The sequence below is a fragment of the Corvus brachyrhynchos genome, unplaced genomic scaffold, assembly GCF_000691975.1.
Source record: "Corvus brachyrhynchos isolate BGI_N302 unplaced genomic scaffold, ASM69197v1 scaffold633, whole genome shotgun sequence".
NCBI lineage: Eukaryota > Metazoa > Chordata > Aves > Passeriformes > Corvidae > Corvus > Corvus brachyrhynchos.
In genome coordinates, this window is record NW_008237435.1 from 2566903 (window position 1) to 2579262 (window position 12360).

Consider the following 12360-nt stretch of genomic DNA (forward strand, 5'->3'; position numbering starts at 1 on the left):
TATACACTGTTAAATGAAATTCATGCTTATGAGAGCATCTCAGTATTATAGAAGGAAGTATGGAGCATTGTACATATGTGTGCAGTGGGTTATTCTTCCACCATGATAGCAGTATCAAAATGTGTAGAAATATTATAGATAATGTTTAGGTACACTTTCTGCAACTCAAGAGTTTTAATTCAGTGCTTGGCATTCAAAAGAATGGCCTGAAGTTTCAGTATGCTTCCTACTAATGGGTGGTTGGGTAGAAAAGAAAAGTAAACCTTCTTGGTGCTGCAGGTATGTGGAAATTGAAAACATGAGTTTAATTTTTGATGAGGCGCCAGAGAAGACACATAGAGTTGGGCTTACTCTTACTGAAAGCAATAATCTTACTGAACCTTTTGTTGCACTTCAGTATCTACTCTGGGACTGAAGGAACATTATTTTGATGGCCAGGTTAGAGATGTGAAAGGTGGCATGCAACATAAGCATCTCTTGCTAAAGCTCTAGTCAAGCCTGGGTTGCACATCACATTGCACCTGAGTGTGCAGACATGCTAAGCTGGTCCTAGTGACCAGGAGGACCAACACCTCTCTAGCTGTGTGAAGTCATTGAAACTCAGATTGATAAATGACAGAACTCAAATTCAAATATGATAGGTTTAATATCTGTGTGTGTAGGTCCTGTAACTCTACATGTTACTTACTGTATACATCTTATGAGGAAACATGCTGTGTTTCTGTTTGGCTTGCCCTCTACTTTTTACTTTTTACCTATACAGAACCATGTTTCCTGAGCTTTTTATAAACAGAATATGTTTTCTCTAATGTAAACAGACTGGTGTTGGACAGGCAGTTGAGTGAAATCCTAGTGTAGGCCACATTACAGAGATGTGTAAATGCCCCTGTTCACGTGATTGGTCGTATTTTTCTCATCGCTAAGATAGGTGTCTTGAAAATCACACCAAACTGTATAAGCTTTATGGTGTTGTAAGTAATGTATACGTATGTGTCAGTTATATTTATGAGATTAGAAAACATTCCTGGATTTGAGTTTTTCCACAGTGCCTTATGCTTGTGAGAGTTATTCCATTCTTTCCCTCTCTCTAGTCTGATTTTCTCCTTGCTCTTTGGTGGTTTCTGGGGACGAAAGTTGCTGTGGGAATGTAAGTGGACAAAACAGTTTTGAAACTGAGATTGGCAGAGAAGATTCAGTAGGAGTTAAAATATGCTTAACTCACTGTTCCAGAAGTATCATCAACTGGAAATGAAAGCTGTTTAAATACAAAGTTTCCTATAATATTATCCTTTTCTGTGTTGTTAGATTTGCTTCATTTATCAGCTATGCTATTCACAGAGTTCTATTTTAAATCACAGTAGATATGAAATACTAGGCTTCAAAATCAGTCACATAAGTTATTAATAATTGTGAACTATAAGAGAAAAATCTAGATTAAATAAACAACTTATGTGGGAATTTGGACTCCTTTTCCAGTGAAAATGCTTGCAGGCTTAATATTTTTTGCAGCCATAGTGTAATACTTATTAAATTCATCATAGAAGGCTAAATGGATTTAAAATAACTTCTGTTTTGTTTTGTTTTTTTTAACTTAGCTACCTACCTAATACAAACGAAAGGATGTAAGAGTGACTGGCATATATACATGTATATGTACATTCTGGCAATGTATTTTGTTTTTTTAATTTGGTGTTTAAAGGGAAGCTTTAGTGATATTAACCTACATTTTTTTTGTCCTTGAGTATTAAGAAGCACAAACAGTTCTTAATAACTAGAGAAATAGAATCCCAGACCTGAAATTACAACACAGAGTCTTGAAGGTTTTTTTCGGTAGTACCACCTGCCTCCTCTTTGATGATGTTTTGATGAAAACAGATCTTTTCCTCTTTAAAAGTAGAGATTAAGCAATCCTGTTGTGTATTAAGAAAAAAAAAAAGGTACTTCCTTATTCTGATATTTTTTTGCTGTTGTTTTATTAGAGCCTGGTTTTTCTATTCCTGGGCATATTAGAGGTGCTGACGTAGCCTAATCCATAAGCAGCTGAGTGAGTGGCTCTGTTAAGAGCCTTAGCCTATGGGAATACAGAAGGTAGGAGCCATCCTACAGTGCTGGGGTCAGTCTGGAGAGGTTTTGGCAAAGTCTCAAGCAGAACTGGGGGTTTCTTAAACCTGTGGGTTTGAGTAGCTGAGAAAAACCTCTTTCTCCTTCAGGATGTAGGTGGATTTTACAGAAAGTCATATTAAATCCCAGTCTGTAACACTCAACATTAATGTTAGCCATTTATTTGATTGTTACAGCATGTGTTAAAGAGCTGCTGCTGCCCATTTGCAGCCTAATGTGTTTATTAGACGATCTTCCCAGTGGCATCTTGAAGTGTCTGTCAGGTAAAAAATTCATGAGCATTATTGGCTTTCAGGCTGCAAATGGAATATGTTGTCTTCTTACTGTCTAATACACCACACTAAAGCCATTACACAGGAGTAAGGGGAAAGATTGAGGAAGGAGCCTTCAGCTTAAAAATGTGAGTAGTAGGTGTTGGAGCCAGTTTTCAGTTCTTTTATTCATGGGCTCAATGGCATTTCCAAGTAAATTATGTTTCTTTCCGTAGTTATAGTTCGTGGAGTTGAAGAATAAAGTAGAGTTTAGTAAATATTGCCATAAATCTTGTTTTAACATTACCTGTAATAGACTGTCTTTAAAACAGAAAAAACAGAAAAGATAGAAAGGGCTACAGGTGCATGTCAGATTTTAGTACACATCCTTTAAAGGTGATTAGAGTCTTTCAGCTTGCTGCTATCACCTTCCTTGTAGAAACTCTGTTTCCTAATTTTGCTGTCTACTGTGTGGCTGTTGTAGGGTGCAGAAGTTTTAGACAGTTTCATCTATAGTAAAAGTGGTAGTGCTGTTTTGAGAAAAAAAGCATACCCTTACATAAATTAGTTTATGTTTTTAATGTGAGATTACTATTGCCAACCAAGGTATTGGGCATCTTGTTTATTTTGACAGATTGGCATTGTTTTGTTTGGGGTTCCAGGTAGGACAGGTATACGTCAGGTATACCGTAAGTTGGTTGTTGAACATGTGGCTTGCTTACACCAGGGATTCAGGACAAGTGTTTAATATATCTCTAACTTTCTTTTCTGTCACACTTCTTAGTAGTGGATCTTTTGCTTCTATCTAATTTTACCAGACAATGCAATCTTTTTTTCCTTCTTCCTTTATTTCCCTTGATTTTCACCTCTTGTTTTTTTATTCATTTTCAAACCCTTATTCCTGTCTCACTGGATCTGTCGAAATACCTACGCCAAGCAAGTTTGTGTGCGAAAAGGCTGAGCCTCTCCAAATGCAGTGCAGCGCGTGGGGCGGGCAGGCTCAGCTCACTGCCTGGGACCCTGACAGGTGCTACAACAATGGATGTGCTGGGAGTCAAAGCAACCCTTCCTCCTGAACTGCTGTGGCTGACCAGGGAAAGGTCGGCCTTAGGCTCCAGTAACCCACCCCCCCTCTGATCTAGTATCTTATCCTGCCTCTGACAGCGATTTCCTTTGGAGGCCTGGGAAAGTGGCTAGCAAGCATTGCCTTCTTCAAAAGGGTTGAAGATTGCAGTATGTATCAATATTAAATATTTTCCAATTCTGAAATGAAGCCAGTGCAAAAAGAGTTCATAAGCAGGAAAAAATGTGAAGAATCAGAACTGGCATGTGACTTCCAGCTTTCCTCTGGTTTCTACCAGAATTATTGTTACACAGAGTATATTTGTAATTTTGAAACTGAGATAGAAAGCTTTCTAGTCATGGCAACTTCACAGGAAAAAAGGATGAATTATAATGGCTGTATGTTTGAGTAAACAATTAACCACAGAATTATAAGCTGTTTTTTTCTCAAATTAGCTGTTAGAAAAAAATTTTTTCAAATTAGCTGTTGGAGAAAAAAAAATTCACTGACTTGCAGTATTTTTGGTCAGTAAACAGTATTTTTTCTGTTTGTTACTCAATAAAACACTGACTTCGGTAAATCTCTTTGATCTGTATCAGTTATATGTGCAGTAGTTTCATGTGTTGGTGGGCTGGAAGGGTGGTAGTATAGTATTGCTACCTGATTGTCCACGATATGGTACTTTACCTTTTGTTTGCTACTTTTCAGGTTGAAATAGCAGCTTTGAAGGTGTAATCCTCATTTATTCTTTAACTGCATTTGTTAGGCTTATAATAAATCTGACAGTTTAACAGGCCTTGTTTGGAAGATGGCCTGCTCTGATAAGAGATAAAATGCACATTATCTTCTTCTACATTGACTCTGGATTAACTGAATTCACTGATGCTGAGGATCAGTGTTGGAAGGCTTACTCTGCATGCCATTTTCCTTCATGGCATTTGAGGAGTTGAAGAGATGTAAAAATTCACACAAGTGATTTGTGCTAGATATTTTCCTGTCTCCTGCTTCATGGTGCCTCTGTTTTTCTTTCCCATTTGGAAGATGGATGTTTACTATTGCTTTATAATTAGGTGAAGTCTCTCTGTGTACTCCAACTTTAGCAGTTGCTGATAGAGGATGTAAAGGAGGATGTGCCGTTACGACAAGAGCAGAGACTATTGTTTTATTACTGATAACAACAAAAACAAACAAAAAAAAAGAAAAGAGAATTTAGGCATATTTCAGGTTCTTTTGTTTCAGTCACCCAACATCTGGTAGAAACTGGTTAGGTGTCAATGAATTTAATTACTAATATGTACTATCCTAAAGCTTTTTAATTTAACTTTTCAGTGTTTGTGATTTACAATTAACAATTGGAATAATTAGCCAGGTTTTTTTTGCAAGTATTTTGGATGATTTGGCCCGTGGTAATGAAATGGAAACAGAAGGAAAATGTACTTCGGATCTTAAATATAAATAGGGAAAATGTGTTAAGTTACCTGGGATGCCTTGTTGGTATGGGTCATCAGTAGGAGAGTAAAATTAGATATTTTTAGTAATAATAATTCTGATTCTCTAATTATCTCCTTCCTTGTAGGAAAATGTTACAGTGAGTGTATTTATCTTTCCATTGCTCTATTGCTCATTTACACCCAGTGGAACTGAAGCTTGAGTAGCATCTTAGCCAGCATTAGAAGTTCAGCTCTTAGTTATTGTTGTAGTTTTGGTGTTTTGTTGGGGTCGGACACATGGAAAAAAACATAACATGTATTGAGTAGAAAAATCTGATACCACCACTGAAGGCAAAATACCAGTTCCACAGCGGGATGTTTGTTTTTTGGAGTGCAGTACAGCTCTCAAACAACTTACACAATGAAAAAGGGAGTGCCTGGTCTTGCATGACAAGTCATTCTGCAAGACATGCATTCAAGTTTAACTTTGTAAGACAATTTCTTTTAAAATAAAATTGATTTAGTTCAGTATCTGACATATCATGATGCTGGTTTTTTCTTTATCAAGCATGTATCTTTCTCTCCTCAAAGCAGTGATTACTGCTGGTTTTGTTTTTGCTAATTCACAATTTGGTTAATCCTTTTTCTATACCTTGCTAAATAACCCTTAACATTTTCTTGATTTTTGTATTTTTGTGTGGTAGAGCTGATAGTACATTTCCACTACTTGTAACACATTGAATGGATCAAATGCTTTAATTTCTTTATCTTTCTTCTTTCTGAAAATTCCTGAAGAGATGTATAAAAAAGATCAGGAGCAGGATGAATGCTGCTTTCTAATCTAAGGTAGTTCCCTCAAGGGGAAGTTTACTGGAGTAAAACTTCAAGTCTCTGACTTGTCATTCTACTCATAGTGTCTTTAGTTTTGAATTGTCATGTTTCCTGGAAAAATTCCGACTTCAAATGTGGGATTTCTGTTTTCTGATCTGAGAAGTTATATGAATGGTTCAGGAACCTGGGAATATCTAGAAGTGCTTTAAAAATTCTTAAATTATCTTGTCAAAATATTGAATGATATGAATTATCATTCAATATGTTATATGTGTTATGAATATTTGTGTAGTATAAAACTGTTGGTAATAATTAATAACCAAGACATTTTGATACAGATAAATTAATATGTATGAAGTTAAGGCAGAAGCCAAAAAGCATTATATGCAATTTAGCTGCTTCAACCCACAGATGTTTATTTCTGTGTCTAAAATTTATCTATCAATTCAATCAAAATTCGTGACATTTTCTATTTCTTGCTTGGAAATTTCCTAGGGTCCTGCTCCTTGGTACTATGTGTGCTCACAGGTACTTTCTTCAGAAAAATGGGGTTTTAGTTTCTTGCTTGAGCCACATTAATTTTGTGGAGGTACCTAAACCCTCTAGAGTTCTTCATCTAGTGCTATGCATTGGTCTTGATTGTGAATTAGCTCATGGAAAAATACGCGAAACAGCTGCTTTCTTTTTAAAAGACATGAGGAAGCTGGGAGAGTGCTCACCTCTTTGACTCGTTGGAGTCATTGCTGAGAAATGGGAGATGGAGCTTTGCTACCCTCCTCAGCCTGAGGGAGTTAAACCTCAATCTCTGTGTCTTCAGACAGTGTTTGAACTACTTACTCGTGAGTTTAGTGGTATAGACCACACACCTAAAGACTCCTTCTGCACTGCATGAGTTAATCAGCCTTGCCCTCTTTGCTTCATAAACATTCAGTTTTGGCAGGCAGATGGCCTAGCACCCAGGAGGCTGCCCTGCATGGTGGGAAATACAGGCCTGGGAGCCCTCTCTGAAGAGGAAACTGTATCTCCACCACCCAGTTTCTAGCTGTTTTAGTTGATAGCTTACAGAAGAGTCTATTCACACCTTCTAAAAGCTGATTCCTCCTCATTTCTCCTAACTAAGGAATGGATTTTGGTTTCTGAATTCCAAAAGAATACCAGAACTTTTAACTAATCCAGTTAGTCCCTAAATCCCTAGGGAGACAGGGTTTGGAAGCATATCCTTTTGATTTTAGTACTGTGTGCTAGATACAGATGAGTGACTTTCATTTTAGCCTTTGGGATTTTTTAGATTGCTTCAATATCATCTGTCCAGCTCTCCACTTTCCGAGACACCTAACTCTGGATTTTACATCCTGCTCTGGAGCACAGTCACATACAACACAAAGAAATGGCCTATAAAAATCTTTGAGGTATAGAACATGCTTTTTAATTAAGACAGAAGGGAGAACAGAAAGCAAACATGGTAGTAGGTGGTAGATTTCCAGAAATAAATTATGATGAGTGAAAAAGAAATGGGTAACTTATTCTAAGAATAAACTGATAATGCTGCTGAGAAAAAGATGTAATAGCCTGTAAGTGCAAACAAAATAAAATGTGTACATACATTATTTGTTTCGAACTGTTTGCTGTGTTTAATAAGGAGCAAGACAGTGCTAGTTTTGTAATTACGATACTGCTTTTGTTCCCCTTAATACAGAAGGATAAAGTTTAGAGTTTATTGTTGGAGACAATGTGTCCTTCAAAGGCTGATACTGTGGACCTAGTGGGATTTCCACAGAATAGCATCACTGTGAATGCAAGAATTGATTTATGCATTGGTGGAGCTACAGGTGAAACTTTGGCTCCCACAAAAATAAAACTTCCATTTGAAGTAGGTCTGAGAGAGTAGATGGGAAAGCTGTCAGTAACAGCTTCTGTATGCTTTCTTGAGGAGGAAGGGGTTTTGGAGGGTGGTGCCCACCCTAAATGCTTACCTTCTTACTTCTTGGGAGGCAAGGGGAGTGAGAAGATGACAGTTGAAAGTTTGACAGGTATTTGTGAATTGTTATGCTTTTCTCAAGAAAAATAGTTAGCTGACTTACATTTCTCAGGTTTTACTTAGGAAGCATAGGAAATGAAGGGATTCCCCAGCTTAATTGTTCTTCTGAACTTTAGGTCACCATCTGAGTCTGGATCAGAGATCAGATCTTGGGAATGCACAGCTTTCATCATGCTGATGATTTTTTTCTCACCTTGGTCAGTGAAAAGTTTAGTCACTGAAACAGAGCTGCAAGGCCAGTTCCAGCTTTCCACTGACAAAGACATGTTCTCTTTAAATATTGTCAGTTTCCTTAATAGTATCTACACCTTCCTTGGAGCTCTTACTTGTGATACTTGTGATACTTGTGAAATTGTATATTTTCAAGGAAGTGCTTAGCTCCTAATCTATGAGTGTATATGCTACTCCTGTACTCGGATAAATTAGGATGTGTATGTCTGCTGGGACTGGAGAAGACAGACAGTTGTTAAGGAGCAGCCGGTGTCACAGACCACACTGGAGACTGCCGTAGGTGTCTCATGCTCTGCAACGAGGTTGGCACTGGTGTGGCTCTGCCATTGCCCTGATGAGGTCACTGGGAGCTCTGCAGCAAGTACAGCATGGTGGAGGCTGTGATGGTACATCTTCTCCTTGTGTCTGCTCCGCCACAGAACCACAGCCTTCTTGCTGTGCTTACAGTGAGTTCTTCTCAAAATAATAGCAGCATGGATATATATGTAGATATGCATATGCATGTATAGACTCAGTAGAGAAAAAGGTATTTTTCAAACACAATCTGATACCATTCATGTCAAAGACCAGATGGAAGCGATATGTACAGGCATGATACAGTCTTTCTCATGGAACTTTACCCATATCTAGAAAAAGGAGAAGGACTCCACTCTCTGTGCAGACTGGTTAAAAAAATACTGAGATCAGCTCAGCTGGTCAGAGCATGGAGTTATTCACACCAAGGTTGTGGGTTCGATCCTGGTATGGGCCATTCACTTAAGAGTTGGACTCAGTGATCTGTGTGGGTCCTTTCCACCTCAGAATGTTCTGTGAAAAAAATATTTTTGGTAAAATGAAATTATTTTTATTTTTTATTTTGGGAAATGTTAGGTGGCGGTCACTTATGAATCTGAGATGGCTCCAACTCATCATTTGCTTGCTCAGGTTTCAGTGAGTAGCCTTTCTCAGCATTAACTGCTTGGACCTTAGTCTTTGGGCTGTTTCTGCCAATATCTGCAATAGCTTCACTCAGTTGGCTCATTGGGAAAACTTTGATTTCCAGTGTGAACATCTGATTACCAACCCATAGGCTGGCTTCTAGATCTTAAAAAATACCAAAAAGAAAAAGGGAAGGGGACTTTAACCCCCAGCAGTTCCCTTACTAGGTTCAGTGCATGGCTGACCAGGCCAGCAGAGGGAAGGGAACTGGTGGAACAGAAATGAAGGGCTTGAAGGAGGTGGTGAACTCCCTTGTTTCCACTTTATGCCAAAGTGAAGTAGTCATACAATTACAGACTCCAGACCTTATTTTAGTAGGGTATGAATCACCTCCTGGATACACTCACCTCCTTCATGGCCCTCATTTCTGCTAATCCCAAACAATACAGGAGCTCTCTGAAATGTCTAGCAATACCTCTCTGCTATCATCCTCACAAAACTGGCAGCAAGTAGGCAGATGGTGAGCTGGGACTGCCCCATCTTGCATGAAGTTTTGATAATTTACATTATCTCCTTATGTCCTTCGGTGATTTCTGCCTCCAGAATATTGGTACTTGAGGAATATGTAATCTGGAGCAGGCAATTTTTGTGTTCAGGCTTCTACAGGGCGCAGGGAAACCAACAGCCAGGAGCAGGGCAGGATTTCCATAGGCTGTCTATTGCACAAATTATAAGCTTGTGTTGTTTTACTACGTTAGCTTGACAAGTTATTCTCCTTATGAGGTATATTATATGTACAAAATATTTATCAGTTCCTCAGTGATTTCTAGTGCTGACAAATGTTCTGTTTCTACAACTTTGTACATGTACTTTTGCAGGGATTATTTTCTGATTTTTAACTAAGGCTGCATGTGATACCTTTTCACGTAGCTGGGACACATGTTTTATTTTATGTATTTCAGTTCTGTTGTATTTTCCTTGTTGTGTGGCACTATGGCTTTTCCTTTGTCCTTCCTCATTCGATCTTGCAAATTTGCCGTGAAAATTCAGCAATCCAGGCACAAAATGTACTTATCTGTTCTTACATAACTGGTAACAATCAAAGAGATGATAACGCTTTACTTGCACACCACAAATCTTCTTCCGAAGGAGTTCTGTGTATCATTTTGTGGGGTCATAAACACGGTGTTTGTATTGGTGCCTTTCAAACAAACTCTATTTCAAATGATAGATTTGCCAAGTAAAATCTGAGTTGAGCATGGAATGAGAAATTTGGAAAATGAACAGAGAACTCAAACTTTTCCATCATAACCCTTTCTTGCACTTTCTTCCTTTTAGTTGCTGATATGTGTTCAAGATGAGTGGAATGGGAGAAAATACCTCTGACCCATCCAGAGCAGAGTCAAGAAAGCGCAAGGATCCCGATCAGGTTGGACCCAGGTTAGACCATTTACTTCTGGAAATACTAAGAGAGAATGAGTTAAAAAAATGTTACATGTGCATCTGTTTTTCAGTTAGAAGATGACAAATAACATTCTTGCAAAGAGAAGTCAGTGCCAAACTACTTTATTACAGTAATTCTGTGTTGTTGAGGGTTTGGGATGGGGATGAGAACTATTCTCTTTTATTATTATTTGTTTGTTTATTTTGAATCCAGTGTTGTACCAAAATGCAGAATTTTGGTGACAATTTAGGAGAAATGTAAAAATCTTTTTTGGCTATTCACTGCAAAAAGTCTTCAGTCACTCATTTTGGCAATCTGACTTTTTTTTTTACCATCTCTGTTGTACATTATAATCTAGGTCTTGAAAAATAATTTCCAGCTTTACAGCAGTTATGTTACCAACACAAATACATTTTAAAGCATAACCACTCATTCATCATCTTTTCTTAAGACTGTCATAAATTCAAAAGGAGGCAGGGAGTATGGATTACTCAGTTTAACTATTTAAGCTGTTTTATTTTCTCATACACAATCACTATATAATACTCTTTGGATTCTCAATGCCATGTGGGAGGGATAGTTGTAAATATTCAAATCCCACCCCACCCCACCAAAATAATCTTGTGTTTTCAATTTCTAATCCCAAGCTTCTTCTGAAACAAAAACATGACTGCTGGGAAAAAAAAAATGTAATATCTTTTATAATGCTCCTTTCCTTGTTCCAGAGGAAACCTTTCTGCTTGAAAAACTTGTAAATTATATTTTGGTAGTGAGAGAGGGCAGTTCTCTGTTTTTGTTAAACTGCTGTCAAACCTTTTGAAATAATCTTTGAGCTGGCCAGAAGGCAAGTAAACTGACATTAAAGACAGCATTTTTATTAATTCCTCTTTCAGCCCTAAAAGAAGCACTGAGAAACGCAATCGTGAGCAAGAGAATAAATACATAGAAGAACTTGCAGAGCTGATTTTTGCTAATTTTAATGATATTGACAACTTTAACTTTAAACCTGACAAATGTGCAATCTTGAAAGAAACTGTGAAGCAAATTCGTCAGATAAAAGAACAAGGTAAGAAGACTAATGAATTGACTTGGAATATTTTGTGTTGATTGTTATTTTATTTTTGGCTAACCTGATAGTCTCTTCAACTTTTCTTTCACAAAATTCTCATGTTTTTCATTAATCAGTAATGAAAAATGCTGTAAAGTCATGTGAATAGAGTGTGGTAGGTATCATACTCAGTATTTTTAAAATAAGCTTCACTGAAAATTGCTTAGAGAGAGAGAAAATCGATCAGTGTGATGTGTGTATCTAATGGAACTGAAATTACTTGCGCTTTCAGAAAAGTTAAACTAGCAGATGGCTTTGGGAAAAAAACCACATACTCTTACATGGATGATGAATCCATGCAAAAGAGAAATAATCCAGGAGAGTGGGGTATGTAAGTGTTCTGCATACCCGTTTTGCTTTCTTTTGTTGGTATGAATAGATATTGTGGACTAAATTATCTGCGTCCTTTAAATGATGACATCATATCCTCAACTACAATAGATTTGAAACTATTCTAATCTCTAGATAGGGTCCTGTTATAAATGTAAACCACAGAATGTGACAGTTTTCTTCCTGTTCTTTGTCTAGAAGATTAGTTTTGTATTTCTTTTCTTTTGATATATTTCCTATTCAAAGAGAAAACACAAATCTTTCAGAAACTTTAAATTTTTGGATGTGGGATTGTGGCACAGGTCTGTCTAGGCTGGCACACTGCAGGTGTTTGGGGCAGATTCAAATTCTTAAAGTAGGTGCATATAATTTTTCTTTCAACATAGAAGATTTATATGTCTTTGTAAGCTGTGTTTACAGTGATTCCTTTGATTTTCAAATACTTTAAGCATCTTTCACTTTTTCACTATTCTGTGATATCTATGGGAAAATAATTCTTCCTTTTCCATACTGTGTGTGTAAAATTATGAAAGTGGAGATTGCATGTTTCATAATTCAGATACGTATTTATTTCTAAAACAAGTGTATAAGTAAA

At 37.3% G+C, this 12360-nt stretch overlaps 1 protein-coding gene across 3 annotated transcripts in view; it reads left to right on the forward strand.

Moving 5' to 3' along the window:
- NCOA2 (nuclear receptor coactivator 2) overlaps positions 1-12360 on the forward strand; it is a 180607-nt gene that overhangs the window by 93666 nt on the left and 74581 nt on the right. For all 3 annotated transcript variants that reach the window (XR_001861071.1, XR_001861072.1, XM_017731233.1), the window contains 2 exons: positions 10222-10323; positions 11221-11393. Coding sequence is in view for 1 of the 3 variants with exons in the window: in XM_017731233.1 (XP_017586722.1) it covers positions 10241-10323; positions 11221-11393 (256 nt within the window). In the remaining 2 variants the exon portion in view is untranslated. The remainder of the gene's footprint in view (positions 1-10221; positions 10324-11220; positions 11394-12360) is intronic.